Here is a 17,112-nt window from a genome sequence, read left to right as displayed (position 1 = left end):
TTCCATGGAATCTTTACATACAAGGCGATAAAATTCGGGGCATCGACGAAAGTAAATAAATTTTGTTTTGGTTTATTTTATTTCCTAAATTTACACTCGGCATTCATTCTGATCTATTTTTGTAAAAATTCAAATTAATTTTAGGAGGTGACGATTTTTTTTGTTATCGTAAATCGACAAATTTTAGATAAAATTATAATTTTACATGAATTAGTTGTACTAGCTTCCAAAATAAGATATCAATGCTCGTGTTATGTCAGTCCTATATCTAACACCTCTTTCAGACATATTGTCTTTAAATAGTATAAAGATGCCATAGACATGTCTTTACATGACTTAGAAATACAATTATTTATTCTAGAGAAGTTTTACTTTCATGAAATGAAATGATATGAATTGTTCTGTGAATGTTTTTCACTCGACAATAATCAGGCTGATAACGAGCATTGAAACCTTACAATTATAACGTCCTTGAGGAACAGACGAGCTCATCCAGTTGAGATCGAGTTATATTGTTAATTGAAAAGTATTTGTTTGATCTTGACCGGAAACCTCATATCTAGAATCCAGTGTCTACTCATACAAGTATTGAAACACTTTTCTCTTGTCATTAAAGAAAAAGTATTCAAGCAATCAGTATTTTGAAATTAGAAAGCGGTGTTTTTGGTTTCTGTTTAGTTGTGCAACTGTTGTGTTCAAGGGCTGTGACTAAAAGTTGTTATGGTATAAACTAGCGAGATAGACGTCTCCTGTAACTTTTTGTCCTTAATACCGTCTGTAGACATATTAACATTATTAACACCAAAACATGCAGTACAATATTTCGTCATCAGCGAGATCTGCATCAATTCTACATAACGATGTCACATCATCAGGGAGATTATATCATATTATAGTATATAAATGATAGTACGTCATTAGGGAAAGCTATACATTTTATACAATATAATGTCATCATGAAGGTTTATAGTATATGGATTACACGTCATCAGTGAGGTCAATAGTATATGAAATAGCACGTCATCAGTGTGGATGATATGACTTTATGAGGGAGGTTTGTTGAATATGTAATGCTTCGTCACGGTAGTCTTTAATTAAAAATGTCTATAAACGTTCGTATAAAGTGATAATAAAAAAATCGATGTTCCCAAGGGAGTTTGTCCCAAAAACAACATCTAGATATGTGAAATAATTTTTTTCCTTGATGAATAAATAATAAAATAAATTAAATAATAAAACAATAAATTTGCATCTATGTTGGTCGCCATTTGTGTTTATTAATCACTAGCTGAATGTATCTCCCTAATAACTACACATTTCGCACAAACAATTCAGAGTTATCTCCCTGAGAACGTCTTGGACTAGTAAGAAAATTTACGATAAAACAACAAATATCTAATGTCGATGTTAGAAGACAAGAACTTCCGTCGTAAATGGAAACAAAAAACTGTTATCAAGATATTGAGAACATATCTGGATCTGCTTGTACACTCACTAAAGCTGCTGAATTAATATATCAAACTGGTGGTATTCAGTCATAAATATATTGTACAAATGATCTGTGTATCTACCTACCTGGTGATGTTAAAGTTATCAATATTCTGTAGATCTACTTGGTGACTTAAACGTTATAAATATGGTATAGTTAGGTCTACCTGGTGACGTTTACGTTAATAATAGGCTGTAGTTAGGACTTCCTGGTGACGTTAACGTTATAAATATGGTGTAGTTAGGTCTACCTGGTGACGTTAACGTTATAAATATGGTGTAGTTAGGTCTACCTGGTGACGTTAACGTTATAAATATGGTGTAGTTAGGTCTACCTGGTGACGTTTACGTTAATAATAGGCTGTAGTAGGACTACGTTAATTATAAATATGTAATAAATACAGTGTAAGTAATAAATCCGGTCTACACAATGCGGTGGTGACGTTAACGTTGTAAATATGGTGTAGTTAGGTCTACCTGGTGACGTTAACGTTATAAATATGGTGTAGTTAGGTCTACCTGGTGACGTTAACGTTATAAATATTTAACGTGTAGTTTTAAGGCACTGTCTACCACTGGTATATATTAACGTTATCAACATCTAATTAAATGATTATACTCAAACTTCTGTACCTATGAGTTGAACTTGACATTTTCCATCCAGCTAACTATACTGTCTATTTCTGACTTCAGCTTCTTTAAGCGTTTGCCAATATAGTCACAAAAAATTGATTTCTCGTCACTTTTGTCCAATATACTCAAATGACAGTCCCATGCTCTTTGTAATTCTTTTGGATCGCTGTAAAAATGAGAAGCAATGATTGTCCTAAATGATTCAGAAACAGTGAATGTTTTCCTAGAGTTAACATACCCATTATTAGTGGCTTCTATTCCAAGTTTAGCTGCTAAAATCCCCAAATACACATCCTCAAATTTGAATAACTTGGTATACTGTGCTGCTATGGTAAATGATTTCACTGTAGACATTGACATAATAACAAAGCCTCCGAATATATAATTCGGATAGTTCTGAAAGGGATATTCGGATAAGGAAATGGCCCATTTATCCTTAGGATTCCTTATAGGTTTTGTACCTATTAAGAGATGACCGGAGAAGAATTTATGAATTTTCCGAATCTGTGGTCTGTGAAGAAATCTAAGCAGCAAATCAGGTGCGACGTAAATATCGTCATCAACAGACACTACATACGAGGCGCGTGCGCAGTGGGTTACCGCCCATTTTAAACCACTAACAGTCTTCAAGGTCAAATTGTAATAATTGTCAATGTAATTTTTCACGATGAGGATGTCCTTGTGAGTAGAGGACTCCTCCAGTAAGGCTTCAAGTCTTTTACTTTGTTTTGGAGTTCCGAAAGAGAAGATAATCCGTATTGATGGAAACCGTTTTGTGTTTGCCCAAGTTTCTCGGATGGTTTGCCGAGCTGATGTGTGCCATGGGCTACTTTTCACAATAAATAACACTTTGATGTCGCTGGAAACATTACAAATGTGCCTGGGATTAACAAAATACCTATAATGAATATCATTAACTGGCTGTTCATCCGAATAACCTTTCATATCGTACTGGTTTAAAATCCCGGTTAAGTTGACAGCAGATGGATATTCACTAGGGGAAAATGTGCCCGGATATCTTTCATCCTCGACATTATCTTCCGGCATAGCGATCCGTTCATCATTTGCGACTAGCTTAACTTCTCTAATATCTTGGTTTCCAGTCTCCTTCCGGTCACCATTTTGTTGCAGGTCGCCTCGTTCCTTAGGGACAGAATTGTTTGCATGATTCGTTTGGAAAGTAGTCATATACCTGTTATATTCTGTGATAACATGCTTTTGCGTTGGAAGCTGTCCCGAATATGGAATAGTTGTGCTTTTGATTTCACTTTTGTATACAAAATATAAGATGAGAATTCCTATCACAGGAAATAAAACACGAAATTTGAAGATATACTTCCGGGCAGCGTTTATATTAAGTCTTCTCATTGTAAATCCGGTGAAATGGAATGGTAACTGAAGGTAAATGTAGTGTTAATAATCAAAAGGCTTGCAAAAAAAGTCCTACAAAGTATGTGTCACGTGACAGTTAATGTTATCATTTCCTCTTAACTTGTCCCGTGAGAACTATATATGAACCTAGCCATTAAGCGAGCGTATAGATATATGTTACATACATTTTTGTTATCTGTATTGAGGAATTGTGTGATATTTAATCAGGACAAATGAGTAAAAAAAACAGAAGGAATCATCAGACTGGAGTTTGTATTTAACTTTATACACGTGAATTGTTAATTTGTCAATAACCGTTTTGATACTGACTACAGGATCTGAAATGTTACTTTTGTGTATGTGTAGTAAACCCGGACAGGAATTAAGCTTCTTTGTAAACAAGTACAAGTAACAATTCATCACAGTCATTTGAACTCGCCATTTTTTTTATTTCGTCTGACAAGTCGTCATGATTTCGTAATGATATTCAATGATTTTTTTAATCCTTCTGACAGATCGTCATAGCATGGTAGTAATATTCAATGTTTTTTTTAATCCGTCTGACAAATTGTCATAGATGGTAGTAATATTCGTTGATATTTTTAATCCGTCTGACAAATTGTCATAGCATGGTAGTAATATTCACTGATTTTTTAAAATTCGTCTGACAAATTGTCATAGCATGGTAGTTATATTCGCTGATTTTTAACCGTCTGACAAATTGTCATAGCATGGTAGTAATATTCACTGATTTTTAACCGTCTGACAAATTGTCATAGCATGGTAGTAATATTCACTGACTTTTTTTAGGTACTATTCGTCTGACCAGGCAGTTATATTCTCTGATCCTTTTCATCAGAAATATATATAAAAAAAGGATATCCTTGACCACTTTGGTTCCAGGTCTAACTGAAATATAACAGTCACATAAAACACGGGTATATATAATAACAAACTATGTCCATGTTTCTCGGGAATTACAAAATATTAACTACCTATCTCGTATTAATTGATGAAGATCAAACGTTGACTAAATACGGCATTATACTAGGTATAAATCTATATGCCGTATTTGATAACATATTATTTTTTAGCTTAGTGTTAGAACATGTTTCTTTAATTGCTAGAACGTGTTTCTTTATTGTACTATTGATTAACAGGGTATATGTAAATCCTTGCAGGCTTGAACGAACGGATCGGCGCGCACGTTTCCCATATAGTGATTGTTAATGGGGAATATTACACCCTTCAAACAGTGCTCTGTGCCGTTGTTTTTAAAATTCTTTACTTGTAAGCCTCCATAAGGTACATTTACAAAGGAGTAAAGGTGAATAGTTAGCTTTTAAATGTCCACCTGAGCACTAATATAAACATAACTATGTGATACTATCAAAACTGTGCTGTGGTTTTTAACAATTCATTGACATTAGTGTGTTGTTAAAACAGAATAGTCCATTCCAATTCAACGTAACGTACTGAAAAAACTCATACATAACTTTCCTCTATTCTTATTGGGCTAAGAAACGTGTTAAACAACACGTATTGTAAGAAGCGGATAAACCTGTTGCATAAAGTATCAATAATGTCAGTGTAGTTATCTAGTACTGACCACTCCCTCAGGGGAACAGAAAGGATCAATAATGTCAGTGTAGTTATCTAGTACTGACCACTCCCTCAGGGGAACAGAAAGGATCAATAATGTCAGTGTAGTTATCTAGTACTGACCACTCCCTCAGGGGAACAGAAAGGATCAATAATGTCAGTGTAGTCATCTAGTACTGACCACTCCCTCAGGGGAAAAGAAAGGATCAATAATGTCAGTGTAGTCATCTAGTACTGACCACTCCCTCAGGGGAACAGAAAGGATCAATAATGTCAGTGTAGTTATCTAGTACTGACCACTCCCTCGGGGGAACAGAAAGGATCAATAATGTCAGTGTAGTTATCTAGTACTGACCACTCCCTCGGGGGAACAGAAAGTAACAATAATGTCAGTGTAGTTATCTAGTACTGACCACTCCCTCAGGGGAACAGAAAGGATCAATAATGTCAGTGTAGTTATCTAGTACTGACCACTCCCTCAGGGGAACAGAAAGTATCAATAATGTCAGCGTAGTTATCTAGTACTGACCACTCCCTCAGGGGAACAGAAAGGATCAATAATGTCAGTGTAGTTATCTAGTACTGACCACTCCCTCAGGGGAACGGAAAGGATCAATAATGTCAGTGTAGTTATCTAGTGCTGACCACTCCCTCAGGGGAACAGAAAGTATCAATAATGTCAGCGTAGTTATCTAGTACTGACCACTCCCTCAGGGGAACAGAAAGGATCAATAATGTCAGTGTAGTTATCTAGTACTGACCACTCCCTCAGGGGAACAGAAAGGATCAATAATGTCAGTGTAGTCATCTAGTACTGACCACTCTGTACAGCACCATATCCCAGTCTAAACTGAAGGAACACCTTCGTTTTCTTCTGCACGAAATATGAACGGCAGTAAAAATATATTATTTAGAACTATACTCAAGTATATTTCGTAAAAGTTACGGCCAAATCAAAGAAGAAACATACGGAGGACGTAATCATAAAAATGACATATTTGTCGAGTTTGGTGGTAAGATATTCTAATAGACGGCATATCTTTGGGAACTAACTGTGTCCCTCTGGTGGCTGACTCGTCTTTTGTTTTCACACGAGGCTGAATTTATCAAAAAGCTTATCACAACAGGTCACAAAGCAGTTAGATATTTTTCATTTAACTATAGGTTTTTGCATGACATGACACGTTCAGAACTATTTCCAGAGGTATTTAATTCAATAACTCTTTTGGGTTTTAATTGGAAATTGTTTTGTGCTGGAAACTTTAAAGGTTAAAACTAGATATTAATTCTGCTCAGTACAGTTACATCATGCTTATTCCTGATTATAATACGGGTTTCTTTGCGATATAACAGGTCTTACATCTAATTATTGTATAGAGATCTCTTCATAACTAATTTCTGTTAAGATTCATATCTTCTCATTTGAACAGGATTTAGGTAGAAATTCTTTTTCTTGATATTACGATATGATATTTTTCCTAGCTAAGACAAGGTAGCATTTTTGATACCGGAGATTCATATACCCAGATTACTCCGTATCTAGACTTTGTAATTACATTATATCTAAAAATCTATTGCAACGATTAAATCATAAAGAAATGCATTAACCCTTAGTTACCATCTTTATATCCTTATGTATGGTATTTTCAATGACCTTGGAATATCATTCGACAACAATTTATCCAGTTTATTTAATAAGGCCAATGTATACGTGCAGAAGGTTTATCTTTGCACAAGACTTCGCGAAAGCCATTTGATGATCGTTCCCTTCAATCTTTTTTTTTATTTCATTAGCTAGCAAGACAAAATAATAATTGCCAAATATCTTACAGTGATACTGAAACCATATATTTTTTCCCATAAACATGATTTGAAGATACACATTTAAAACTTTAGACGAAAACACATGTAATTATACAAATATAACAAAGATTTGACATATATTCTATATACTACAAAGATGTTGTCAATTTCCAACTTAAGCTGATGTAACTGCTTGCCTATGTAACACAATATTCAGCCTTGTCTGCATATTTGTCCAGGATACTCAAATGACAGTCCCAAGATATCGCTAATAGTTTCTCGTCTTGAAAAAGGATGAAAATCAGGCCATCCAAATGGTCAATGGATTTCTTATTAAGCCAACAAATCATCGATTTATTGAAGGAGTTTGGTATTCCTATAAGGATTTAAGTTAATGATAATTTTTTAGTTTAAAAAAACAAACTGAAATTCAAAAAGATAGACAAAATATAGACAAAAAAAAGAAACTGTCGAAAAATCTCATTTTTGTTTTAATTTTTGTTAATTTTATCAATTAACAATATTTATATTCATTTTTGACATTGAAACTTGCAGCAGAATCTACTTATTCAAAAATGACTATGTATACCATTGTTTCAACATATTTTTGAGGAAATACTGACCCCTGTCGAAATCCAACAAAACTGACTAAAATTGAGATACTAATCATTTGGCTTTTAAATGACACGTTAACCGGCTCTCTATTTCCCTGAATTTTTTACCAATTGTTCTACATGGCCAAATAATATAAACATATTGTTGGTGCATTCTAATTGGAAGTACAGGCTTCAGTCCTTTGAAAAACTGTCTTAACTGAAAAATGTAAAACAAATATATCATACTTTTTCGAAACTACATGATGTTTTTATTTTGCAATAGTTTGATACATATTTGCCACCATATTGCCAAATCGATCCTTGTTAATCAAACAGTATATAATTTGTTAATGTACGCTGTGGTCGAAATACTTTTTTCAGATGAAAAACTGAAGGCTGTCGTACTCCTATAGTTACGACGTTAAATTGATCGTAGCACAGGCCCTATGGACCTTTTGAATTTTTAAATCCTATTTCATGGGTAGTCACTCAAGGTGCTACAAATACAACCCACTTTAATTTACTTTGGTGCGTGGGTAAATTTCTATTCTTTCTTAAAGAGATCCTTAAAGACTCTTCATATCGCACAGATAAAATATTTCATATTTCTCAATGAGATCACTGTGGCGACCACAAGATTTACCAATAATTTCCATCAAACAGCATCTGTGTGTTGTGAATTTGTCTGTCAGCTGATGACATCTTGCACTAAAATCGGGATAATGAATACAAGTAAAATCGCCTGGATTTGTAACTCCATACAAGTAAAAATGACACAATTCGCAGTTTTATAAAAATATGTTTATATCCAGTTGTTTTCCGCGTCGTAGAGATCAAAGCTTGGTGATATCTTAAGTTATGATGTCCGTATAAGTTTTCTTATGTTCTATCAGATATACACATGTCTTAGGATATCATCATATTTAAATAGGTAAAAACTTTAAATCATAGTAGAAACTAAAATTGTAAATAATGGAAAAGTTTTTCGAACAAGAATGAAATATCTTCTGTAGTCGAAACCTAACTTTTCTGACTCATACGTCAACATTCATCACGATTACCGTGGGACTTACAATCGGTTATCATATAAATGATATTTACATATAAGGTACCAATTAAATTTATGGATTATTGCAAACTCTTAATTCCCTTCATATATAAAGACAAATATTCATATCGAGGGACTGTGATAATGATTCAAGGTAAATCCATAGAACCAATAAATATCTGAAATCGTGAATATTTAATGACTAATAGTATACTCGAGTACTTCAGGGATCTGGACAGCCATTAATCAATACATAAACCTCTAGCATCTGTTCACAGCCACTTAAATGTTATACCCATACAAGGCACCGGTCACCAAAGCATGGTACTTCATCTATTTCATACTGGAGATCACAGAGAAATCACAACCCGAGATCATATGAATAAATCAGATACGGATATATGGGTTGACAAGCAGGTTACGGCAAACCTCGACGACATGTATTCCACCAGCAGTGTATGCCACCTGCAAACTTGCAAAAAGTTTAAACAAAACACACACGAGTGAATATACGTAAAACGTTATTTTTCACAGTATCAAGAAATAGTTTGGTTATGCACGTAAATTGAGTCTTTATAATATTTTGACTACAATGTGTATGTAATTATCCTCCATCATATAATTCATTTATTTATAATTGCTTACATGTTGTTTTTTTTTTGCTTTGAATAATTCGATAAAAAGAGAGGATATCGGAAGTTATAACATTAAAGCTATGACTTTGATTTTTTGCATTTGTTCACAAAATTCTTTGTTTAAAACTTTGCGTTAAAACATTAACATTGGCCAATATACAGTTAAACCTCGTTATATCGAACTCGGCGGGACCACGAGTAAACCTCGAGATAACCGGGTATTCAATTAAAGTGAGTTCGAATGTTTTTTGTAAAGTTCGGCAGGGACCGATGAAATACTTCGAATTAAACGGGGTCTTTCTACTTAAATAACAAAATAACGAGGTTCGACTGTATTTCATTTGTCAGAACCTCAAATACATTTTCTTAACAATCATGCATGGTAAAATATATCCTTCATATTTAATGTATAATACACAACATGTAAACACAGTCAAATACTAAAATGGATTTAAGGGTGATTACAGAAAGATAATATCACAGTTTAAAGAGTCAATATTGTAATCTAGGCATTGAATAATCAGATAACTCCTTTCGGTTCAAATAATGTTTCTGTCCGAAATAACGTGAATCTCAATATACCGGTTTCACATTCAACTCATTCTTGGGCTTGACGTGGACGACCGTAGGATGTGACTTTGAGGAACGTTTCCTTTTAACCATGATAGATGCTAAAAGTATTGTGATGAAGTCAATGATCTCAAAAACACTTAGCGCACTGGCACCAATACAAAGGCCCATGGCCCCACCAATGTCACCTGGAATTCAACAAAAATAACAATGACATTTAAAACAAGAAAAAAGATGGTCGTAATTAATATTTTGAGTTAGTGTCGAGACATCAAGGTGATCTGTTAAGTGAGTTGAAACCAAATGAAAACGAAATCATGAGTAGTTTCTTAGTGTCAAATCCCCAATGTGGTTTTACGAACGAGATGTTACCGAATATATAATCAATGTTTTGAAAAGTTTCTTAGTGTCATTTCCCCAAGGTGGTCTTTAAAGCGATTTGAAACCGAATGAAAACGATATTTCGAGAAGTCTTTTAGTGCAGCATAAAAAATATACGATTTTAATAATTATAATTTACAACAATCCGGATTCTGATTTCTGTAACTCGGTTTACTATCCTAATCGAGCATCCTTATATAAAATAACAACGACAAGGCCTGGGACATCAGGGAAGTGGTGGTTAAAACCATATCGATCATCAATATTTAAAAAAAATGTTTTGCTTCAATTTCATCCCGAAATATGCCTTTTATTTTATGTTTGATCAACGAAATTCAAATAGATCTAAAAATCGTATTTGACCGAAAGCAGAATATGATTAATTTTCAAATTAAATTAATTTCAACGTTATATTGTACACTTTTGCATTTGTGGCTTTGTTATTTAAAGTTGTATAGCATCTTAAGCTACCAATGCTGAACGTATAACTATGACGTTTTGTAGTCGATTTTTACTTGTGTAATGCAAATATTGTAAAATAAATATTGAACGAATTAAATATAAAAATCACAAATTTGAAATACGTGTATATTGATTTGTTGGATCATTTTCTTGATTTTGATGATCTGAAATGTATTCAAATTTATTTCTTGATCATAGAACAATTCGACATTTTGGTAAAATTGCGAAAAAACAAGTGTCTTTTTTGATTTTGTAAATAATAACCATACTTTTTCTATCAAAGTACAAGGTCTTTAAAAAGTTGAAATTCAGCACATTGCCTGATACAGAATTAATTTTTTAAAATATTTTTTTTCAAAATTGATATTTTTGGATGCTACGAAGTTTTGAGAAATTAAAATCGACTAAAAGCAGCATTTCAGCATTTTCAGTTTCTTGTTATTACATTTTGATGAAATAAAAAGAGGTTAGCTGGGAAAGATCATCTCGAGAAAAACAAAGAATGTCTGCTTGTAAGAAACGAAAATGAATATTTCCTAATACGCATATTCTGACGCCTGAAGTGGTGAAAGAAACACAGAAACTTATTACATTTTGCTATTCGAAATGTTTTTTACTTTCAACAAAATATCATCACCGAAACAAAAGTTAAAATTTAATTATTAGACCTTTACATATCTTTAAAAATGAATATCCTGAATGCATTACATCTCGGCCAAATATTGAAATATTGTGTTAAGACGCATGCTCCACATAAATCAATCGTAAATAGGAGAAATGGAAATAACAAGAGAAATTCGATTTCTATATCAAAATAACAACAATATATTGTTCATCAGGATCCTGAAGATTAATTTGCAGCTAGATTTTACTTACCCATCAGAGCAAATATAGTGTAATCAATCTGTTGAGTTAGCTGTTCATATCTCAGTTCATGGAACAATATATTCAGATGAAGAAAGTTGTCCCTGAAAACATCAAAGCGCACGGTATTATGTAAACAAAACACACTTCATTATCAGTGAAATTGACTAAATTAATTGCACTATTGGCTGTTATTAGTTAAACAGCTAATTAAGAAATTGTTAAGTTTGAAGATAATATGTTATGGTCGAATAACGGAATTCATTGAATTATTAGGCCTGTACTTTTCCCCTTCTTGATTTTGACACTTTCAATCAAGTTTGATTCCCTTTCTTCTAGTCGCCATTGGTTTCATTTAGGCTGTTCCGACCACTCGCGATTCCTGAAAGGACGAATTGGCTGCAGTTGCAGTGTGATTTAGTATTTTGGCTCTATTGTATCTAATTCTAGCTGTGTATTTTAATTTGTGATCACATGTATGTCTTATGTTATTTTTATCATAATTTTCCCTATTAAAATGACAATAGTTACCATCAAGAACTCAACAAACAGCGTTGTTGTTAAATTTATGTCTTGGATGATTTTATTAATTTTCCTCCAATGAGTGACATAATATTCTATTGAGTATTATTAGGGAGACAAGATGAATTTAGTGATATTTAAACAAGACATCACTACGCACTCTCAAAAGTCAAAACTGTCTACAAGGCCTAACTTCTATAACAAAAATGACAACGGACTAGTAAAATTGACCTTGCATGAATAGGTACTAATCTCCTATTCCTACACGCTTCATTTTTATTTTGTTCCTAACACTGCATTCTAACTCTATTTTCTACTCCATTCAACCGACAGTGACTCTAAGTATAAACGACAAATGCGTCCGTACATAACTGTACGCATTTACGACAGACAGACAGACCGTCAGTGATTCAGCAAACTAGTTTGTCACGTTTTCCCGCTGACTGGCAAGAAATAGAAATTCTCCGAGTTATATAGCCAAATTGTTCACGTGCAGAATTCCCGCTAAATACTTAGACTGTGAAAACAGACAAGGTGCTCAAGGTGCCGTAACTTATTAATCAAGAAAGCAGTCAAATAAGGAGATGGAGGACTACTGAAAACACAAACACAGACTGAAATATTCACAAATGATCTCAAGCTTCACACACGGAATCCTAAACCTTGTACCTGTAAAATTGTTGATCTGTTTTCAGCGACTGTTTGAACTCTTCCATGATCTTGATAACATCATCTAGTTTCAGAATGACATCCAGGAGCTCCACCTTATCAAAATTGTAATTATCAAGCTGATTAATTGACGGCATGGCATTATCTTTATGTGTGTAATAACCGATCTTCATGCCATTTAAGGCTGGTTTGACGAGTTCGTATACTTTGAGCATGGCGTAATATTCTATCAGCAACATGTCCAAACAATTAGTTGACTCCATGCTAAACTCTTTATTGTGAAATGTTCCAGACGCAAATGTCCTCACTTCTTCCATAAAATACTTCATGTGATTTGAGTCAAAATGTTCAGCCACAGTCAGGAGGGTTCGTCTCCTATCAAAATACTGTGAAAGATAGTCAACACTCATGTTGAGATAAATGCTAGCCTTCCGTATTCCCATAGTAATGTACATTGTAGTGCATTTTTGTTCAAATGTAGATATCACAGAAGTCATCGGTTGCGATTGTACATCCAGCACATAACTGACGTGGTCGAAATTGCTAACGACACTTTCTTTGAAAAAAACTTCCATTTGTGTTCGCTGCTGGTCAAACGTTTTTGCCAACCTAGCTGAAGTTGAATTCAGTGACTCCAGCATTTTCAAATCGATTTTTCCCGTTTTCAAAAACGTTTTAGCGATGTCCATGTAACTTTGTAACGTGCTCTTACACCTATTCATAGTTTTATAGATTTCCATCCATTGCAAGTCAGCCGGAACAGAATAAACTGTTGGTGAAGCACTACTTCGCAGTTGATCATCGTCAGCGAACCAAACGTCTAGATATTGCTTTGAGAGCCAATCTAAAAAGTCTTTCTCCTTCAACACTTCTTTAATAGCTGACAAATCCAGTCTAACTTTAGTTTGCAATGTTTCATAGTACGCAGTCCATTTCTCAGGCCTGTCAGTCGTCTCCATAAGGCGAATCTGACTATCAAGGTATGATGTCAAATCCACGAAGTCGCGACCCAATCGTGTTTTATCCAGCCGCTTGGTATATATATAATAACTAGGGTACACACTATGACCTTTTTCAAGGTATTTCCGTGCACGCTGTATACAGTCATAGAAATAGTTAAATGTATCTATCGACTGTTTTAGGAGTATATCGACACTCTCTAAGTCATGCAAGACTCGGTAAAAGTTTGGCAAACTTATACGGTTAAGATGAACGAATGATCGCCGTAAAGTATAATAATCCATTTCCTCTCGAAAAGCCATTTCCCGTGCATATATAAGTCGACTTCTGATGTTCCTGTTTTGAATGACTCTCCTTTGGTTTGTTGAAAATCTGGAGATGGTACCGTATGACAAATTAGGACGGTACCAGGTTTGAGTACATGGTACAGGGCAGCTACACGCGACGTCGTGAAGTCGCCTATATTTCACTGCAACAAGAAAAAATCATTATTTTTCTTTAATAAATTACGGTTTACACCTGTAAATTTTCTCTTTTGTTCTTTATTAGTCGTTCCAGACTCACCATATAAGGTGCGTTATTTGCCAGTAGCTTCATACATTCAAAGGAAATGACGTTTACAAATCTAAACTGGTCACGTCAGGTAGTATAAGGGCAAATATAGCAGGGAAATATTCATAAACTCCCGGAAGAGGAAACCAACAGATACCTTTTGCTTCAACAACACAAGTGCTGTATTGGTCCACGTTACAAGGCGGAAGAGAACCTGTAAAAGACGAATGTTTACAAAAAATGTCAAGTTCATTCTGAAAAAAGTAGCACATGCTGTGACATCTTTAAGGTGTCTTAGTTTGATGTTATTTTATTTTCTCCGTTCTTTTTACGAATTCAGTTTGAGTTTAGATTTTCTCTTGTTGGTCTTATGATTCATTTTTTCTATTATCAAATGAGATATGATATGTGTCTCTGTAGGATACACTTACTCATTCCCATAGGCATGTGTATTTGTCGGCAGTGACAAAGAGACGAGATGTACTGCATCTCACACTCCATCTGGCAGGCCCCAACTGTATAGGAATATATATCCATAAACCTTAGCGATCGAGTCACGCACTGTCCATGGGGAGGCGGAACGTTCTGTGCCTTGTAAAAATAAGATAACATTATTTCTTAAAACAAATTTGATAAATTAGTTTGAGAAGAACAACTGTTTTGCTAGACCAAAACGTTAAAGATGTTTATTGAAATATTCGAGTAAACAAGCAATAACAGCATGTTTAAATTAACATAAAAACAATCATTTTTTCCAAGTTTTGCTCATTGGTTTTTTTCTCGATCTTCTCCTGATTTCGCGTTCAAAACATTTAAAAACAAAGAAAATACCCGTTTTTCAATTTCAAGTATTCAGACACTCGTGTGCAGTTAAGCGCGTGAAATGACGAATATTTATACACATTCCTAATGCAGTAGCGTTTGTAAGGTCGTACTGAAGCGATGATAACTCGAAAATGAGACGCGACTTATTTTCTTCTAAAGTAAGGAAATTCAGGTTTATTTGTGTACGAAACTGCACGCTTATTTTCAAGATAAACTTATTTTTTGTTATGTTAGCTTACCATAGAGTTTTTAGAGTTGACAGGAATTTGGTTCATACCTTAGATACTTGGACATCCATGAAACCATGCCGACCAGAAGGGAGCTCGTTGCCGTATTCTGGCATGGGGACCTCAGTTTCGTGATGTAGAATGACCTTCACACCGCCGCTACTATGAGGCCCCATCATACCATCATAGTCTTCTATGTTCAATATCACTTCTAGGCCACTGTACACCCCTAAACATAATCAGAAGACCTCGTTATGATTTCATATTATACCACAAAGTAGTATAAATATACAGACATGGCATTATCTTTAATACCAAATGATTTCAACTCCTCTAGGGAAGGAGGTCGGAAATGGAGAGTAATTACTATTATATCTAATATTCCTTTGTTTCCTTAAACTAAATTCTTGGCAGTTCAAATGAAATTTCTGAACGATAATTTTCACAAGTCAAAAAGTGACCATATTGTTTAAAGCGATCAATGATAATTACCTGGTGAGTCGACGATGTTACCGTCCTCGATTGTTGTGTTACCTAAGAAGGTGTAGCACTGTCCATGTTGGGTCAACACAGGTTTGAAATCATTCCAAGTACAGGCCTCACCTTTCCATTTACAACTATTAAATAATTAAAGTTTTATATCTTAGTAGAAATAAGGAATTTGTCTATAGAAATATCAACATCACTAATTAAACTGATAAATGATAGTAATTTATTGTGGAAACCATTTTTCGTTTGTTAACATACTTAAATCAAAATGTTAAATTAATATTTTCTGACCCAAAACAAAGGGTTTTTTTTCTTTATTTGTTTTTTAGTTATGTTTATCAATTAGAAAGTTTACTTGCTGAAATTCAACACCGAATTTAATTTCTTACGTAACGATGAGGTCCTCCGCCCGGTGAGAGTTGTTTATAAACAATGTTTCCATGGTAACGTTGATCCAAGTCTCACTGAATTTCCTTTTTTTCTCGCCAGACAAATACAGAGAATCACCGTCTTTGTATAACGACTTCAGTAGATCATAATGTCCGTTTTGTATCGCCAGTGTTCTCCTTCAGAGGGGTAATTAACATTTAATGTTGTATTAAAACTTAGTATAGTTTAGTATCATATTTCGCAGTGTTTTGTTTCTCTGAGTGGACATGACATCATTATTGTAATTCAAAGTCGTAATTCAAACATAATCGATCAAATGAGGGCAAAATATGAACATATAGACGTCGATGAACTTAAAGATGTTTAACACGATCTTATTCTATGTTTTCATTGGCCTCCGTGTACTGTTTTCATTCCTTCATATTTTGCAATAGTTTCGTTGCTTTTGAATTATTATATTGTTTACGCTTTCTTATAGTCATTAATTTATGAAAATGAACATTTTACCTCTCAAAGGATTTAAATGAATACAAGATTAAACGAAAGAATAGACAACAGTATACCTACTGATGATACTTACCGAAAGCTGTTTTGGTTACAGATGGTGACGGCAGGAAATTGCATGCTCTCCTTGTAATTTACCTGGAGGTTAACTGATACCGGGTATGAAAAGTAATGTTGTATCCTATCTGCCACGTCTACCACCAGCAAACAACTGCTGAGTACGCACAATGATATCCATATGACTCTGTAACATTCATAAAAATATTATGTGTGTTTGCTTAAGTCAGGAGAAAACTTCTTTACATTATTTATAGAAGTACGGTTTTTAGCAATGTCCCAACAAGTACCTTATAATTAGCAATGTCTCAAATATTGAACAAAGTCGTTAACAATGTACAACGAAAAGATGAATGCGGGACAATGACAAAACACAAATTGTGTTGACGCAACGTAAATTGATGTCTTGAACAAAGATGGAGGACGTGAGGAAAAGCAACGACATGATGAACGTGAATGATGTC

At 34.2% G+C, this 17,112-nt stretch overlaps 3 protein-coding genes across 3 annotated transcripts; all 3 read right to left on the bottom strand.

Moving 5' to 3' along the window:
* Positions 1-2,121: 2,121 nt before the first annotated feature.
* Positions 2,122-3,489, bottom strand: LOC132545644 (beta-1,3-galactosyltransferase brn-like). The gene has a single exon (XM_060209340.1). It carries the CDS (start codon positions 3,487-3,489, stop codon positions 2,122-2,124), a length of 1,368 nt encoding a protein of 455 aa, XP_060065323.1.
* Positions 3,490-9,749: 6,260 nt separating this feature from the next.
* LOC132545538 (uncharacterized) lies at positions 9,750-13,603 on the bottom strand. The gene is made up of 3 exons (XM_060209223.1): positions 12,645-13,603; positions 11,466-11,557; positions 9,750-9,934 (listed from the first exon to the last, which is right to left on the bottom strand). The coding sequence occupies exons 1-3, from the start codon at positions 13,601-13,603 to the stop codon at positions 9,750-9,752; spliced, it is 1,236 nt and encodes a 411-aa protein (XP_060065206.1).
* A 618-nt stretch (positions 13,604-14,221) lies between these two features.
* LOC132545537 (acid-sensing ion channel 2-like) lies at positions 14,222-16,139 on the bottom strand. Its single transcript, XM_060209222.1, has 5 exons — positions 16,087-16,139; positions 15,701-15,825; positions 15,259-15,437; positions 14,588-14,747; positions 14,222-14,370 (listed from the first exon to the last, which is right to left on the bottom strand). Exons 1-5 carry the CDS (start codon positions 16,137-16,139, stop codon positions 14,222-14,224), a joined length of 666 nt encoding a protein of 221 aa, XP_060065205.1.
* Between the last annotated feature and the right edge of the window lie 973 nt (positions 16,140-17,112).

This window comes from Ylistrum balloti, unplaced genomic scaffold, assembly GCF_031769215.1.
Source record: "Ylistrum balloti isolate Yb309-2 unplaced genomic scaffold, AGI_CSIRO_Ybal_v1 Utg369850, whole genome shotgun sequence".
Classification (NCBI taxonomy): domain Eukaryota; kingdom Metazoa; phylum Mollusca; class Bivalvia; order Pectinida; family Pectinidae; genus Ylistrum; species Ylistrum balloti.
This window is presented reverse-complemented; position numbering and strand designations above follow the sequence as displayed.

Bases quoted from the DNA above. Each gene is read 5' to 3' on its own strand.
- LOC132545537 (XM_060209222.1), bottom strand. From the start codon at position 16,139: ATGGAAACATTGTTTATAAACAACTCTCACCGGGCGGAGGACCTCATC. The intron at 15,826-16,086 runs GTAAGAAATTAA...ATTATTTAATAG, and splicing joins GCGGAGGACCTCATCGTTAC to TTGTAAATGGAAAGGTGAGG. The intron at 14,371-14,587 runs GTAAGTGTATCC...CGTCTTTTACAG, and splicing joins ACACATGCCTATGGGAATGA to GTTCTCTTCCGCCTTGTAAC.
- LOC132545644 (XM_060209340.1), bottom strand. From the start codon at position 3,489: ATGAGAAGACTTAATATAAACGCTGCCCGGAAGTATATCTTCAAATTT.
- LOC132545538 (XM_060209223.1), bottom strand. From the start codon at position 13,603: ATGGAGACGACTGACAGGCCTGAGAAATGGACTGCGTACTATGAAACA. The intron at 11,558-12,644 runs GTACAAGGTTTA...TGATGTTTTCAG, and splicing joins ACAGATCAACAATTTTACAG to GGACAACTTTCTTCATCTGA. The intron at 9,935-11,465 runs GTAAGTAAAATC...GTTGAATTCCAG, and splicing joins CACTATATTTGCTCTGATGG to GTGACATTGGTGGGGCCATG.